Source organism: Solanum pennellii, chromosome 1 (assembly GCF_001406875.1).
Source record: "Solanum pennellii chromosome 1, SPENNV200".
Lineage (NCBI taxonomy): Eukaryota > Viridiplantae > Streptophyta > Magnoliopsida > Solanales > Solanaceae > Solanum > Solanum pennellii.
Genome location: NC_028637.1, coordinates 869,849 through 887,438, shown reverse-complemented (window position 1 = coordinate 887,438; position 17,590 = coordinate 869,849). Strand labels below are relative to the sequence as shown.

General features: G+C 34.7%; 2 protein-coding genes across 2 annotated transcripts; both read left to right on the top strand.

The window, feature by feature from the left end:
• The first annotated feature begins 63 nt into the window (after positions 1-63).
• Positions 64-1,559, top strand: LOC107029125 (transmembrane protein 45A-like). The gene has a single exon (XM_015230447.2). The coding sequence runs from the start codon at positions 194-196 to the stop codon at positions 1,142-1,144; it is 951 nt and encodes a 316-aa protein (XP_015085933.1). The 5' UTR covers positions 64-193; the 3' UTR covers positions 1,145-1,559.
• A 2,077-nt stretch (positions 1,560-3,636) lies between these two features.
• LOC107008556 (E3 ubiquitin-protein ligase BRE1-like 2) lies at positions 3,637-17,584 on the top strand. The gene is made up of 19 exons (XM_015207646.2): positions 3,637-4,018; positions 10,173-10,334; positions 10,439-10,526; positions 10,651-10,881; positions 11,049-11,216; positions 11,633-11,826; positions 11,903-11,986; positions 12,099-12,218; positions 12,299-12,485; positions 12,564-12,724; positions 13,085-13,156; positions 13,236-13,312; positions 13,794-13,988; positions 15,474-15,546; positions 15,620-15,706; positions 15,820-15,957; positions 16,040-16,242; positions 16,633-16,795; positions 17,329-17,584. Exons 1-19 carry the CDS (start codon positions 3,902-3,904, stop codon positions 17,458-17,460), a joined length of 2,652 nt encoding a protein of 883 aa, XP_015063132.1. The 5' UTR covers positions 3,637-3,901; the 3' UTR covers positions 17,461-17,584.
• Positions 17,585-17,590: the final 6 nt, after the last annotated feature.

Below are 17,590 nucleotides of genomic sequence, written 5' to 3'. Positions count from 1 at the left end.
CCACCCCCACCCCCCTATCACAAACCCTTTATATAGCTCATTTTCTTTTCCCTCTCTTTTCCATCTCTATTTTTCCAAAATCAAGAAGAAGCAAAAGTGGTTATATTTTGCAACTTTTACAAGTTTATTCAAGACCAAGAAGAAGCAAAAGGGGTTATATTTGCAACTTTAGCTAGGGTAAGAATTTGCAAAAATGGGCACTTTAGTGGGACATGTAGCACCAGGATTTGGCTTCTTTTTAATTGGTATTTGGCATTTGATTAATCATATTAGATTACATGTTTTGCATCCAAAATCATACACTTCTTTGCCTTGGTTCCCAACTCCAAGAATTAGGTACTTGGAACTTTTCTTGATTATAGGGGGTTGTTTGGCTTCAATTTCAATGGAACTTTTTATTGGTCCAAAAAAACATCAACCTTTAGATATTGATGGAACTATCCCTTCTAACCATCTACACAATTTTGAACATTCAAACATCTCTTTGACTTTCTTTGTGTATGCACTTTTCACCATAATCTTTGACAAAGTTACACTTCCACCCCAAACAAAATATGGGATGACACAACTACTTGGAGCTATAGCTTTTGGTCAACAACTTTTGCTTTTCCATCTTCACTCTAGTGACCATATGGGAGTTGAAGGACAATATCATTGGCTTTTACAAATAGCCATTTTTGTGTGTTTAGCCACTACCCTTTTGGGAATTCAATTTCCTAAGAGTTTCTTGAATAGTTTTGTGAGGTCTTATAGCATTATGTTCCAAGGGATTTGGCTTATGGTCATGGGGTTTATGCTTTGGACACCAAAATTCATCCCAAAAGGTTGTTTTATCAACTTTGAAGAAGGTCATAAAGTGGTTAGATGTGAAAATCATGAAGCACTTGAAAGGGCAAAAGCTTTAGTGAATATACAATTTAGTTGGTATATAGTAGGGATCACAATATTTTGTGTCACCCTTTACTTGATTCTAATCAAGATTTTCCAAGAGAAGGTTGAGTACCTATCTTTGAATAGCAAATTTGAGGAAGTGGAAGATGATTTGGAGGATGTTGAGGCTCAAACGACTAGCAAAAATGGTCAATCAAATAAGTTTCTTGAAATGGAAAAAATGTTTGCGTCTACCTCAGATATGAAAAGATGAAAAGAAGAGAAACAGTAATAAGAAATACTATACTAAGTAATATTTTTCAATCGACTTCAAATTATATCGATTCTGTTATTAATTTTCATTTTTAGTAGAAAGAAATTTATTTGTACAAAAAATAAAGATTTGGTGAGGTAGGGGTGTTTGTTAAGGTAGGGGTGTATGTTAATTTATTTGTTTTAATTAATGCCACAATAAAATAATTGTTGGCTTTGTGAAAATAAAAAAAAAGAACCAAAAAAAAAAAGGAGGGAATTTGGTTCAATATTTGTGTGGTTTCTATTGGTAGCTTGTCAAAGGGGGGCAAAGCTATAAATGTTAAGAAAAAATTAGTGTAGTTAGGGAAGTTGTATAATTTGTAATTAAATGTTTTTTATTTAGTTAATTTATTATAGAAATCATGTATTTCTTATATTCGAATTTTCAGTTACTCACTTTTGTGAAAGTTTTATTATTATGCAAAATTATTATTATTATGAAATGAGGATGAATGATATTGAAGGATATCAGGAATAGAATAAGTATTTTTATTTTATCTTTCATATTAGGAATTATGATGTTGAATTCGAGTTCTTTATTATAAGTTAATGAATCATATCTATCCTATCAATGAAATAAGGGTGAACGAAGCCTATCAGAATTAATAGGTTGTATGAACTTGGACATATTTATTGATGATTTTTTGTTTCTCACTCCATGTATGATATTCACTTTGATCTGAATTAATACGACTTTATGTCACATGACAATTCATTCAATTAAAAAGACTTAAATTATATCTTTTCAATTTCATATCTTAACTATGCGTTTTTTGTTTATATATCTAAATTATCACATTTTTCATGAGTTTTCTTACCTCAAATGCTATCTTCTTTGTACAAGAACATATCTCGATACGAAATTGATCTACACATATTTGTTATCGATCGAAAACAAATATATAATCAATTTAAGATTGAAATGCATTTTAATAAAAAAAAAATAAGTTAAATAAATAGATAGATAAAATAAGAAATTTTCGAAGAAATAGTAGTTAATTTAGAATGTTTTTAACCATAATTAGCAATCTGATTTTGTTGAATTTTTTCTTAAACACGTGTGGCCAAGATTTATTTCTCAATTAATGGTAAGAACCTAGAAGAAGTTAGTCCATCTTTTAAGTTTTCACATGTCTTTTTCATTTTTCGTTCGGGATATTCGATATTTTTTAGGAGTCAACTAAGAATTAATTTAGATTTATATAAAAACTATGTTTTCTATAAACAATAACAGTTGTAATTTAACTTCGAAAACAGGTCTTCTAGTTAAGCAAAAATAAATTATCATTAAGTAATGAGTATTTTTTCATTCTTAAACATAAATCTTTTGAATTTGAGTCTTGAACATAAAATTAATTTTAGCAAAAGATAACTCTTCAAAATAAACTTTTCAGCATTAATTGATAAATCAACCCTTAAAATAAGTATCGAATATCAAATGAGATTTTCTAGAAAATAATAAGTTACGTTATTTTAAGTTTCCACAAATCAATTAATGAATTTAAAGAACTTTTGACAATTTTATCCCTAGAGGTAACTACTTCCAACAATCTCTTTCAACATTATTTGAAGTAAATATCAATAATTGTTAATTGTGTTTTTTCATCCTTGCTCAAAGTAGTAATGATTAAAAAAAAATCTAATTAAAGATATAGGAAATTTGAGAGGATATAGATGGTAATCTAATTTTAAAAAAAACCATCATGATTAAATACTATTAAATAATTGTTTTAATATGTCAAAATCTTAAACTACATTTTAAAAAAAGTATTAGTGGAGAAGTTTTTCAAAACAAAATAGCTTTAAACCTTACAACTCAATTTTTGTCCCTTTACTATTTGAAATTGCTAGAAAAAAACATTTTATTCTTGCTCTATTCACACCTTTTGGTCGGTTACTAAATCGTTTCGTATTTGTCTTTATTTATTAAAATACTCAAGCACGAAACTGAATGACTCCACGTGTTCATACTTTTCTCAAAATATTGAAACTTATCATCAAATTTTTAATGAGATTTAAAAAAAATCGAGTATATGCAATTTTATTCCTACCTCGTTTAAAATCACACCCTAGAACAAATTTAGTAATTGAATCATATTGGATATACAAAATCAAATGAAACACTCTCAAATTCTCTTTGATTTGTAGGTTATGTACCGACAACCGAATAACAAATTTTTCTGACCTAACCATTTTGTCTGAATCTTAGAGCGTTCGATTGATGACGATCTTCAAAGATCGACTATCTTCATCCAAATTTTATTAATTAAACTTAGAATTTTGATTTTCGAAAGAGTCTCTCCTTCTCAGATCCTACTCGTGAAATATTCCAAAATTAGGAAAAAAATTAAAAAAATTAGGCCCAATAACTTAATATTTTTCAAAAAAAAGCCCAAAATCAAATCTTTTATGGCCCAAAAAATCCCCAAATATTACAAAAGTTTTCTTGAACTTTAGCTTTCTCTCTCATCGACACACACACAGACAACACAGTTTCTCCATTTTCAGTGAACTTCTCTTCTTCAAAAACCCCACACCCCCCCTTAAACAAACACACCCCACTTCTCCCATTTCTGGGTTTTGTTCTCTGAATTGAGTTTTGCCATTTTCTTGGTTTTTTTTCTCGAATTTTTTGACTTTGATTTGAAGAATTTGGAGAATTTTGAAGTTTTTTTTTTTGGAATTGTGTTGATGAAATTCGTATCGAAGATATAAAATGGAGAACTCGGCTGCTGCATCTGATGAGCCTCAGAAGAAGCGTCCTCATCTCAATTCTGTTTTTTCCTCACCCACCATGGCTCGCCATTTGAAAACTTCTTCAGATAACAAAGATGTAAGATTAGTTTCTTTAATGCCCCTCAATTTGCCCCAAATTTTTTTATGTGTATTTGAAGTTATTTTTTTGGACTTATGTGTTTTAGGGTTTAATAGTTGAAAGAAGAAATGACCCTTTTTATGTACTGTTCTATCTCTTTTAGCATAAGGAGCTGTAATGTTTATTTTTTTAATTTAGTTTGTTGATTTTAGCTTTAGTTTTGATGTAAAGGGCTTGTTGATCTGAATGGCTTTCAATTTTATGGCTGAATTGGAGTGTGGTGATTTATGTTATGATTAGGGAAGTTTTTTTTTTTTTTTTTGGGTCATAAAACCTAAAATTAGGGGTTTATGAGCTATAAAGGTGTGCTCTTGAGGAAAGATTGTTCAAGGTGATGCTTTTGTTGTTGTTGTATGGATGATCAGTTGGGTACTATTTGCTGTAGAGGGCAAGTGATGAAAAGCACATGCCAAGGTCGTGGTGTAACTTCAATAGAGTTGGAAGGTGTGATCTTTTCCCATCTCCGTTAGCCTTGGTGGATAGAGTTGCCTAGTACAGGTATTGGTGACATGATGCATGTATTCACTGGAATTGCGCAAGCTGGTCATTATTGTAAGGGGGGGGGGGGGAGATACTTCTCTGAAGGGGAAATGAGGAGGGGATTACAAGTTGGGAAATGAACCCTCACTGAGAAGATGAGAGTTCAAGGAGACAACTAACTGAGCTACTAAGAGGGTGTTTAGATTGACTTCTTGAAAATAGCTTATAAGCTAAAAGTCATAAGTTGAGAATATCTATCTTTTGGCTTTAGCTTATTTTTAATACCTTTTTGGCCGAAAAGTAAGTGCTTAAAAAAATCATCTTTTTCAAACACCAGAAGAAGTAGAAAAAGAGCTTAAAAGTAAATAACACATTAAATAGGTCAATCAAAGCACCCTCTAAGATTCCCCGAGAGAGAAAAACCCATCCCTGATATACCTTTTCTTTTTCTTATTTAAGAAATCCTTTTTGAGTGGTTGTGGTTGTGCTTTCCAAAATGTGTATCTTGTTGTTTGCTATGCCTTTTAATGTTAAGGCATGTTATTAATATCAGATGGTATGGTCATACTATTTATTCCCTCACCATTTATATAAATCTATTGCTAATACTCTAGCACCACGAAGTGAATTTCTGTTAAAAGATTAGAAAATGTATCACTTTATTTTATGGTAAGATGTTCCGATGAATTAGATACAATTGAAGTCTTAGGTTAATCCGTTAATGTGGTGGGGTGAATACGGAGTAATAGCAAATAAAGGATCTTACATGCTGTTTAAGTTTACGTACTTCTTTTTTATAAGATGCGAATATTCTTAATCTTAAGTGGATTCACTTTTAGACTATTTCATGCCATCATTTACTAGTTGCTTAATATGGCAATAGGTTCAAATCGCTAAAAGAGAATTTGCATTGTTCTATCTACTTCTGTTTTTCATAATTTGTTTATTTAGTGAAGTAAATAGATTCTTTGATGGTGTTAAGCTGATGCAAAAGGTATTGAGTTTTGCATTTTCTACTGCCTTAAAGAAAGAGAATGTAAAGAACTTCAAGTAAAGATGGGTGCTGTTGATGGAAGTTGATCTTCTTATGTTGCTTCTTCCTCTCGTGGCATGTTCTTCCTTGTCCTTTTTCTCTCAAACTTACTGTCCTCAAGTTTCTAGTCTCAAAACGTGAATCACCATTAGATATGTTTGACAATTACCAGTATGGTCTAAAACACAGTCTGCAGTTTTTGAACTGATTTAGCGGCGCCAGACACAGTAGAAATCCTCTTTTCTTGATTGGAGTTGCAGCAGTGGATTAATGCTTCGAATTGTTCTATCTTCTTTCTTCCATTTTGTACTGTTTTGTATCCTTCAAAGACTTTCTCGCATCTTCAACCACATAGCGGCGATTCATATGGTTTCATTTTCTGAGAACTATATCACTTCCACTAAGAGGAGCTCAAACATATCCAGAGACAAAACAGATTTAAAAGTAAAACTTTCAGAATAGTTGAACGAAACCGTGAAAGTAAAATAAATATTGTCATATTAGTAGCTAAGTGAGTATGGATCCTATAAAAGAACACAGTGTGCACAATAGGCTGGACATGAAGAAATGAAACTTGGAAAAGTTGGAGGATGCACCACCATTAGGATATATATCCTTTATGCTTTTTAAATAATAAGTCACCATTAAGATACGATTTTCTTAGTTATATTATCGTTTATACGACCTAAATACCCTGAAACCATGATATAACCATAAGTGACCTATTTTGTCAATATTATTCATCTTGTTGGACGTATGTTCTTTAGTTTGTCTAGTAAGTTGTATATTTCCGACTGGTTGCTGATGTTACTCAAAATATGGCATCTCTATTTGGGGAATATTTGTACACATTGCTATCCAGTTAACAGACTTGTGTTGAATTAAAGGTCACAGAAGAGAAGCTCTCCACCCAATTTTGATATTTAGGGATTTCGGTTAGCAAGGAAGCAGAGTAGAGTAGAAGGTATGTTATTGACTCTCGGGTGTAAGGGTAGAATAGGTTTAAGTTACCACACCAAAAAAGAAAAAGAAGAGAATTACACAATATTTTAAACTGAATTTGAACGCCAATCGATGTTATAGGACTCGTGAGTCGTGATTGGTTTCATAAAGTGTGTGTCAAATACCTTATCAGTGCTAATATATGATAATACTTTTTAGGGATGTGCATGATATAGACTTGAAGTACGAGTTACCATAAACCTAATTCATTATCAAAAGTTCATCATTAGATAATTCTTTGTATGTGAATGATATATTATATCTATGATTAGGTTTGATTTCCTAATTCAGTCAGAGAATATTGAACTTTAAGAACTGAATTATTTCTTGAATTGCTAAAATTCATTCAAAGGTGGAGTCATTCATTTCTAGTTTAACATTACTATTTTGTTTGTGGCTTAACCAAACTTAGGACGGAACTAGATCGTAATACGTCTTTATTAACCTTAATTTTGGATCAATCCAAATTTTGTTTGATGAGAGAGTGTAGCAAGTACTTGTAGTTAGGAACTTCCTCTTTTTAGTGTTTCAAAATAAAAATCTTTCATAGCCATCATATCAGTAGAAGAGTGAGTTATAAACACGAAGGACTACATGCTAATAAGCTAACTTACTTGGACTCGCGTGCGAGTGTCTGATACGGGTGTAAATTTGGATACCGGATCCTTCATGATCTAAATTATATGATTCGGGGTACTGATCCAGGTATGAAAATGGGTGTGGGGTTTCGGCTATATATAATTCAAATGCATAGAAATAAAGTTATATGTATGGAGCGGTATAGTATGGTACGTTATTTGAAACTTCCGTTTGGTAATTTCGGTTTTTAAAGTTACTCTACCATTACCATACATTAATTTGGTGTGGTTCAATATTTTCAAGTATGGTTCGATATTTCTGTATGGTAAGTCAGTTACCATAATTTGTTTAACTTCCACTAATATATACTCACATAATAGATAATTACAACTTCAACTTTTTCTAAAAACGCCTCAATTATATCATACCAACACGTTGCACATGTAGAAATAAATATTCAAAATGAAGTATAAGCAACTCCCTGTCTTAATCAATTACACAAAAAAGATATTTCAATCAAAATAGAGTAGTCAGAGTTCCAACATCTAAACATTTTGTTTTGTAGTAATACTAGGCTATATATTTGTTAGTATCATAATAATATATATATGAATTATTTATGTTACTATATACTTCAGTATGATATTCGGTATTTTGATATTTTATTTATAAATATTGAATACCTTATCGGATACCAACAAATTTCAAATGTATACCATAATACCAAAACTACGGTATCAAAATTTTTTGGTTCAGTATGGTAATTTGGTATCTATCATACCATGTCTACCTCTAGTTTCATGGCTAAATTATAAGACATTATGTGAAAAACTTACAAAGTATTCCAAGGAGAAAATATTGATGAATAGGAAATTTCTAGGAGATAAAAGGAAAGGACTAACGATTTTCCATTTTTCTTCAGTTTCACCTTGGCTTTTGTTATGCCTACTGAAATCATTATATTTGTCCCGAATTTCTTCGTGGATTTTTGTCAAAGTACTCAAAATCGACTAACCAAATCTGGTATGGATCACACACCCACAATCACCCCCATGTTGTGTCTATAGGGTCCGACACCGTAAGTGAAGACCCGAGCAACTTAGCTAATAAGTCTAGTGTGGAACATGTATAATAAAATTTTTGTGCTTTCTAGTAGACTAAAAAAATGTTGGACAAGTCAATGGCTACCTCTTCAAATGCATTTGTGGAAGGAATGGGTGTGACAAACAAAGTGGTAGACTTTGGAAGTGTTAAAGAAATGGACCTTGAGCCTAACTCAACCTCAAAAGTTAGCTCAAGAGGTGAGGATAGCTCAAGCTATATTAAAGAGACCACCCATTCCTAAAAAATTGATGTTGGACTTTTCATACCCTTCTCCATGCTCAAGGCTGAACATCTGAAGCGTGTGCAATTTAATATGGAGCCAAGCATCGAAAAACGAGAAGTGGGATGGGTCATGCTCTTATACCATATTAAAGAAATGGACCTTGGGCGTAACTTACCCTCAAAAGATAGCTCAAGAGGGGAGGATTGCTTAAACCATATTAAAGAAACCACCCGTCCCTAAAAGATTGATGTGGGACTCTTCACAGGAAGGAAGGGAGGAGAACCGAAATTCTTGTGCAAATTGGACATTGAGAAGGCCATTGATTATGTTATAATATTGAAGATGAGATTTAGGAATAGGTGGTGGAAGTGGATTAAGTTCTGATATCAACAGTCAGATTTTCACTCCTAACTAATGGCAGCTCGTGTGAATTTTTATGTAGCTGGGGGTGTTTGGCACAAGGGTTACTGTAATTTCCCATGCGACCTGTTCTTTTATGTTAACATATGTATGTAACTAAGTACGAAGTCCATGCTAATAAATATTTTTTTGATTGGCATAGTTATCTAGAAGGTCGGTAGAGGAGGAAAGTGGACAACTGTCCACATAGGAGAAAGGATCATAGTTATTTTGGTTGTAACGAGTCTGAGGTTGAGCATACTTTAGATATGAAATTCTCCTCCCAAAGTTTATGTTGAATTTTAACTCGGGAAATCTGTGGACGGGTTGGTTCTGATTTTGTTTTAATAATCGTTGTGCCCGGGTCATTTTGCGTGCACCTCGATATTTCCACTTAATAGCAATAGCTATTAGGTAACTCTATCTACCAAGGCTAGAACAAATAGGAAGAAATCACCAAATGTTTTGTCACTATTGGGATCTGAACCTGAGACGTCATGGTGCTCAACCCACTTCACTGACCGCTAGGCCACACCTTTGGGTGCGGGTTGATTTTGATTTGAATATCTACCTTTTAAGGAAAATTTAGCTCATGACGCCTTTTAATTATTTAAATGCCTTTTTTATTTCCTTGTTTTTTAGTTAATTTTTTGATGGGGGCATAAGTCATAACTCAATTCCTTGGTTAAATCTCTTAACGAGTGTGACAGTAAAGTAACTAGTCTTGGTTAGCTTTTGAATGTTCTTCCTAGAAAAGTCAACAATGATTCACCTGCCAATTTTTTTATTTATATTTAAAATTAGCAAGGACTTCAATGTTGGAATCTTGCGCGGATTCAGTTTACTCTAGATGGATCTGTTGCCAAAATACGACAGTGCATATATATGTCCGTTTGTGTAACACAGAGAAAACCATTCTCACTTTTGCATTTACCAATTACGACTACTGGTTAACATATGTTTGTTTTGAGTCGTGGATCTCAATATAAGAAAGGTAAAGCAGCAAATCTTTAAGAGTAAAATCTCACTGTTGTAGATAAGTAATCAGTATTGGTGCGGCACTCTCAATTTGGTCCCACACCACCATTAAGAAAAAGAAAAAAGTAATCTGTGTCGGTGGTTGGATCTGTTTTTGCTAAATTATATCTTGTTCTTTATTATCTTTTTTAGCCTGATTTACAATTTTTTTTCTCTGCTTCTGCTTATTTGGAAATAATGTTATTGAGAGTTTCTATTGTCTTTGTATATGTGGATGGACTGTAGATGGTAGTTTGAGTTTCTCTTTTTGGCAGGTTGATGCTGCAGTTCTCCAGCATCAAAATCAGAAACTAGTACAACAGTTAGATGCACAGAAGCATAAGTTGCACGATCTTGAAGCCAAAATGAAAGAATTAAGGGACAAACAAGCATCTTATGATGACTTCTTGGTTACATTAAATCGGATCTGGAATCAGGTAAACTTCTTTGCTTATCCTAATAGTTTTTGGTGTCTGAATGGCCAAAATAGCCTAACTTGTGATTTGCGCTGTTTTGATGGTCGTTTAATAACTCCGTGTAGCTAGATGATGATCTGATTATCCTTGGGGTACACAGTATGGCGGACCAAATTTCTCTGCAAAGCTTGGATCATCAAGATTATTCTGGAGGTTGGCTGTTAGAAGAATAAGTGAATCTGGGTTTCTGTATTATCCTGATAGTTCAATGTAGAAAAAAATAGCTCTTTACATTGTAGTGAGAATAAATCGCTGATTATTTTTAAATTTTTTTTAGGTTCAATTCCATCTTGTCCTGCGGAGGAGATATTCCTGTGTAGGGTGTTGAAAACCAATGCCATTCCAGGCAATGCCAATGATGTATCCATTGTGAATATCAGAGAAGCTCTTGATTTACGTCACTCTTCTACTCTTGAGTTGATGAAATCATTGGAAAATGCCATTGATGCTCAGCGAATTAAAACTGAAAATTTGGCTCATCTGTTGGAAGGAAAGACATCTGCAGAAGGTTGGGAACCTGGAAAGACCTTGATATTGTCCTACTTTCCCCCCTCCCTCTTTTTTCTCGAATTACATTGCAAGTGTTAGTTGCCTCCGGAATTTATTTTGTTACTATGTATACAATTGGTGCTTCTATCAGGTTTAATCTGATTATTTTATCATTGAGATTTTCAGATGGTATCATTATTCTCAGTAAGATTGATGATATGATGAAAGAAGAGGCTAATTATCTCCATCAAGTGATTGATGTTCTTCATTTGAAACACAAAGCATATGCCGATGCAATTGAAGCTTGTAATCAAAGGCAGTCAGCAGATCAGTCTGAGTTAAAACGTCTTGAAGGTATTTGCAACATTTATTTGCATGAACACATTATGATATCTCTCCAGTACAAACCGTGTTCTGTGTATGAGATCAACATCAATATTAAATTCTGGGGAATATGTATGTGGCTGTCTGAGTTGGTTTGTACTGTCTAGAGTTAACTATTGTGTATGACTGGACGGATGTGTTTGTCTTTTTTTCATCTCTTACATGTACCTTGTTAAGATATTTAGTACATTCAGTATTGGGAATTAGAGTTCAACTTTGATATCAAATTGATTTGTGTTTGATAAATGGATGTTCAAATTGGAGATGTAGTGTTTATCTTAAGGCATGGCATATGATGACATGGATGTGCCCTATCTGTATTAACTTACGTTTTTTTAGCAACTGCCTCTGTCCCTTGAATATGCGTTAATTGGTAATGGTAAAAGGTGAGCTGGAGGAGAGCATGACAGAACTTGAAGATAGCAGAAGAAAGCTAGTTACTTTGAAAATGCAGAAAGATGTGGCATGTGGGGGGCAGGAAACAATTTCAAGTGCAGTTAATGGGAGTATGTCACCTGAGAAGCATACAGACCGAACAAAAGGTGTACGGGAACTGAAGGAGTCTATAGAAGAGGCAAAGGTACTGTGACTGTTACTCACCCTGGTGTTTTGCCTGTGTGATGATGACCATTTAGAAATGATGGTTTTGATTGCAGATACTGAAAGAGGACCGCCTCTCTGAGCTTCACGATGCCCAGGAAGACAATCTACATTTGTCAAAGCAGTTGCAAGATCTTCAGGTTTTCAACAAGTGTTTCCTGTATTCAGTAAAATTTATAACTTTCTTTGAAATTATATGGTCAAGTTCTTCCATATGTCGTGAGGCTAAATTTTTATTTTCTGCCCATATAGAATGAACTAAAGGACGATAGATATGTGCATTCGTCTCGTGCTTATACCTTATGCAATGATCAGCTTCACCATTGGAATTCTGAGGCAGAACGATACAAAGCTCTGGCAGACTCTCTGCAGGTTAAGCTACATACTTTTCATGTATCATTTTGGTTTCGATTGCATTCTAGTATGTTGTCTTTGCTTAAAATTAAATTCAGGCTGACAGGTCTTTCATCGGACGAAGAGAGAAAGAACTGGTTCTAAAAGCAGAGGCTGTGGATGCAGCAAAGAAAGCAGTTGATAACTCCGAGTCAAGAATTGAGGAATTGGAGCATCGCATGCACCAATATATAGTTGAAAAGAATGAGCTGGAAATCAAAATGGAAGAAGCTATTCAAGATTCAGGTTGGTGTATTTTCAAGTCAGATTTTTAGTTGGTAAAATTTATGTAATAATCTGCTTAGAGAAGGTTGACTTTTGCAGGAAGGAAAGACATTAAAGAGGAGTTTCAGATAATGGGCTCTGCTTTATCAAAAGAAATAGGAATGATGGAAGCTCAGGTGAATCGTTGGAAGGAGACGGCTCAAGAAGCTGTTTCTTTACGGGAAGAAAGACGGTCACTGGAAACTTCTTTGGAAAGAAAGGTTGACTCTTGGTGCCGTAGTATAATTTATATCTCTGATTATTCTTTGTTAATAAATAGGAATTCATTTTCTTAACTAGGAAGAATGGGGTTCAAGTGTTGTTTGGATACTGAAAACCATTGGACGATCTTTTCCCAACCACACCAGGGTGCATTTTTTATTTTTTGGTGGTGGGTAGGTATTAGCAAAGTGTCCCTAGTGGAAGGTCAATACTATTAACCCCACTTCTCTGTGGTTTTCCTTGTTCCTTCTCCGAGAACCCCAAAAAAAGGGAAACTGAAATAATAGAGAAGATCAAGGCAGATTTATTTCAAGTGATTCTGTTTCTAATTCAGAAATATGTAACCCTTGTTGCTGTAGGTTATTGAGCACAAAGATTTAATTGGTAAATGTGCTCACCAGACTGGAGAGATCCGAACACTAAAGGAACTTGTAAGTTTTTCAGCAGACCTTTGCTTTTACCAAGGTCTATCCTTTTCAGTAAAAGTTATGTGTCCGAGTCTTCTTGCAGGCTGAGAAGATGCAGAGGGACAAACAGGAACTTGAGATCTTTTTGGAAATGCTTGGCCAGCAAATTTATGACAACAGGTATTTTAATTTAGTGCACTTCTTAGGATTTAAACTTGTATCAATACTAGTATTGCAGGTTCTAATTATTTTTATTTTCATGTACATAAATTTCAAGTGCACTTGATGTTTCAACTCATTAGTCTATGTATATATACATGTGAATATGTGTGTGTGTTTTGTGTTATATGTTCTAGTGTTCTTTTGGCTGTCAAATTTTACAAGAAATAGATATTGCGCATTATTGAGTGGGTACTGAAGCGACTTCAGGGGAACATATGAGAACCAAACATATGGGATATTGCCAAGATTGGTTTCCATTTTGTCCACGTGCAGTGTTGTAGGAGGGTAGAGGGGCATGCTGGTTATCCACCAGTTTTTTTTGAATAGCGCACTGACTGGCTGTTGGGAACTTCTTGGTTATAAAAAAACAAAGAGAGATTGTTTTCACTTGATTGATTGTCTCCTGTATTCACAATAAGACTTTTGACCTCTTTGCTAGAGATATATCGGAAATTAGAGAGTCAGAGAGAAGAGCTCACTCGCAAGCTGAAATTTTAAGAGCTGCTCTGAATGAACATGATCTGGAATTGAGAGTGAAAGCTGCTAATGAAGCTGAGTCTGCTTGTCAGCAGAGGCTTTCTGCTGCTGAGGCAGAAATTGCAGAACTAAGGGCTGAACTGGATGCTTCTGACAGGTTTCTTTCTCTGTTACTTGCTTCTAACTTATGAATTATGATGCATTTTTTGTGTATTTTTTTGTATTTCTGAATTGTCTAGAAATGTACTTATTTGAGATGAATCTTGTGCGCCCTTGCAGCACTAACAACAATTGGCCAGTCTATTCGGTGCCTTCTATTCTTGATTGATTCTGTAGTGGTTGTTTGTTGTTACAATATGTGCTTGCATTAAGTTGAATCCATCCTTCAAATGCGCTAGTAGAAGCACCCAAGGTTGTGACCTAGCGGTCAGTGAAGTGGGTCTCATGTTCAAATCCCAGCAGAGACAAGAAAATTAGGTGACTTCTTCCTATATGTCTAAGCTTTAATGGACAGAGTTATTAGTACTTGTGCTGGTGGGAGGTAGAAGGTACACTGTGAAATTAGTCGAGATGAGCTAGCTCTGACACTACATTTATTCAAAAAAAAAATGTTGGTTTTTCAGTACTACCTAAGTACCGACTGAAATACAATGTTACTAGTGTCAAAAAATTTATTCAAAAAAATGCACTAGTCTAAAATATATCTGGACAGTTCTCAAAAATTTCTGATGTAACTGCCGAGGCAGTATCTCATTTGGAGATCTTTTAATAGTAATATGGGCATGCTGTTGGAAGTAGTTGTGAGGATACCTCAGATATCTGAGTTTAGTTTTTTTCTTTTTCGTTAACAGAGATCTGAGTTCTTTGCGAAACTCTTTTCTGATCAATACCTATATTAAGGAGTCTGGGAGGAGATAGGAAGAAGAGATTCTGGTTAGGATTGGCGGGTGTTAATCCAGCTTGCATTTGGTGGACTCTGGAAGGAAAGAAATGCAAAATGCTTTGAGGATAAGAGAAATTACATCCGGAAGATTTGGATGAATTGCCTTAGCCTTTTGTATTTCTGGTGTAAACAAAATATGGTGCGTATCTCTTGGTGGTGGTGGTGGGGAGGGTGGAGAGAGAACTTTTTTGATGATTTCATAGGAAATTTGTGATCTCCCATAGGGTAGTTTGACATGCTCTGATGAGATTGTAAGTGACCTATGCTCATCATTTGTTTGATGATGAGCCTATTGTGAATACACAGTTACGCTGACCTGTCTGTGACATGGTCTTGAGTTCTTTATAAAATTAGGTGGAGATAGTTGTATGATATATGGTGGTGAGTACACGATCTATATGGAAGGACAATCTTATTGATGTACTCCCTTTGAGAATGAAGAACAAGATATCTTCTGTTTGGTTTTTCTTAATGCCACATCAAAAAGAGATTTGGTGATGTAGATCTGTTATTTTAGTGGAATTTATGGACTATTCCATATGTCTGCTGCTGGCACACTTCCAAAATTGTCTGAACTGAATGTCGACATGTATCTATATGCTTTATCCAGTGTGCATCATCTACTTAAAATCTTATAATGATCTTCTATGTATTAGAGATACTTCTTTTTATCCTGTAATTATAAAAGTCTTACTGCAGGGGTGTTTTAGAGCTAACAGAGGCGATAAAAATAAAAGAAGGGGAGTCTGAAACCTATATATCTGAGATTGAGGTACTGACCTGACTGCATTTGTTACATTTTATTGCATCACTTCTGCCAGTCATCTGATCCATTTACATTTTAGACGATTGGTCAAGCCTATGAAGACATGCAGACACAGAATCAACATCTTCTTCAGCAGTTGGCAGAGAGGGATGATTATAATATAAAGGTCTCTATTATCACGTTTTCTTTGATTGCAATGACTGTTCTGTTCCAGTGGCTATTAATAGGAAGTGATGCAGTTGACTTGTATTCATGTTTACTTTTGGATTTTAAATGCAGTTAGTTTCTGAGAGCGTGAAGATAAAGCAGGAACAAAGCTTACTTCTCTCACGGAAGCAGGTATCAACAGCACAACTTCAACAGTCTAAAACATCACTTGAATCTCTGAAAATGAGGATAACTCAAAGTGAAGACCAGGTAGCCTTCTGCCTCTTTTTGTCATGTAAAAGGTCTAATTTGGAAGTGTTTGTTTTTCTCAGCCATGATCATTATGTTGCAGATGAAAGTTCACATTACAGAAGCTTTAAGTTATACCCAAGAAGATAGACATCTTGCACTCCTCCTGGAAACTACAAAGAGGGAATCGGGAGATGCGGAAAAGGAATTGAAGTGGCTGAGGTCTGCTGCTTTATCTGCCGAGAAGGAATATGAACAGCTCCACAGAAAGCTGGATGAATTTCAGAAGGAGAGGGAAACTGAAAGGTGATATTCTTTTCAACCTTAGGTAGTTTTGTCGTCATGCACATTCAGTTTGCTATTTTAAAATAGGATGTCAATGCCTAGCCTTATGTGGATATGTATTCTTTAATCCAGTGCCTGTCGTAGGATATGAGCTAACAAGCAATCCGCTGGTTGCTTGGCTTTATCTTGTAAATGTAAATATTTTAGGTTAATTATAGCTAAATGTACATGACTTTCTTAGAATTGTCCTGATTTAGTCTATTCACCCCTATTGGTTCAGCTGTATGTTGGAATTTAGCCTGTGCATTCATTTCTTGTTGTAGAATGTTCTTGCTCATGAACAAAATAACTTGTTTTTATGCATCTGCTATGAGTTCCTAAATTCCAGATTTTATGATTTTTGTCATCTAGGAGTGAGAAAAAGAAGCTTGATGAAGATCTTGTGGAGTTGAGTAATACTGTTGATGAGTTAACTTCTGCAAGTGGGGAGGCTGCAGTACAAAGACTGCAAGATGAGATCAATGATTCCAAGGCTATTCTCAAATGTGGAGTGTGTCTTGATCGGCCAAAAGAGGTATGTTCATGCATTCTTTTTTGCTTCGGAAGTGGGTAATCGTTTCTGGTTGGACATTTTGAAGAATTCAGGAATAAAAGATACTTGGTTCCATGGTCATTTGGTGGGCAATTTGGACATAATCAAACTATCGACTTTTTCTTTTGAACATGGCCTTTGTAAATAATGGAGATTCCATGTCAGATATGATCATTGGGGCTTTTCACACTGTATAATATTTTACGCACCGTCTTAGTGCTGTTTTACTAATTACAATAACAAAAAGATAGGTTCCCTTCTCTATTTAGGAATAAAGGTTGAAAGCAAGAGCAGGGTCTCTCTGGGAGGGTTTTTTGTGAATGTTTTGGTTTACAGATGCCTGCCCCTTGTTCCTTCTAGACTCTAGGAGCAACCTTTTCTATTTATGAGGTTTAAGGCCATATATGGGTTTTGTAAAGTTATAAGTGGCTTCTCTTGTAGGTATAGAGTTTGGTTAATTATTTACGAGCTACAAACGACCCTGACCCTAATTTTGTTGTTAAATTATTTGACAGGTTGTAATCACAAAATGTTATCATCTGTTCTGCAATCCATGCATCCAGAGAAACTTAGAGATCCGTCATCGCAAGTGTCCTGCTTGTGGAACCGCTTTTGGGCAAAGTGACATTCGTTTTGTGAAAATCTGACCAAAACTCGGTCAGCTCGCTAAACATGTACATGATATGTGTCTTTGAGGGTGTCGTTCGATAAGCCTTACTAGGTTCAACAGTTTACACCCCTGTGAAGAATCAAGTTCTAGCTTTTGTTTTTACCACC

Excerpts from the sequence above, each read along its gene's own strand:
- LOC107008556 (XM_015207646.2), top strand. The coding sequence starts at position 3,902 with ATGGAGAACTCGGCTGCTGCATCTGATGAGCCTCAGAAGAAGCGTCCT. Across the intron at positions 13,157-13,235 it reads TCCGAACACTAAAGGAACTT|GCTGAGAAGATGCAGAGGGA; the intron begins GTAAGTTTTTCA and ends GTCTTCTTGCAG. Across the intron at positions 15,958-16,039 it reads TAACTCAAAGTGAAGACCAG|ATGAAAGTTCACATTACAGA; the intron begins GTAGCCTTCTGC and ends ATTATGTTGCAG.
- LOC107029125 (XM_015230447.2), top strand. The coding sequence starts at position 194 with ATGGGCACTTTAGTGGGACATGTAGCACCAGGATTTGGCTTCTTTTTA.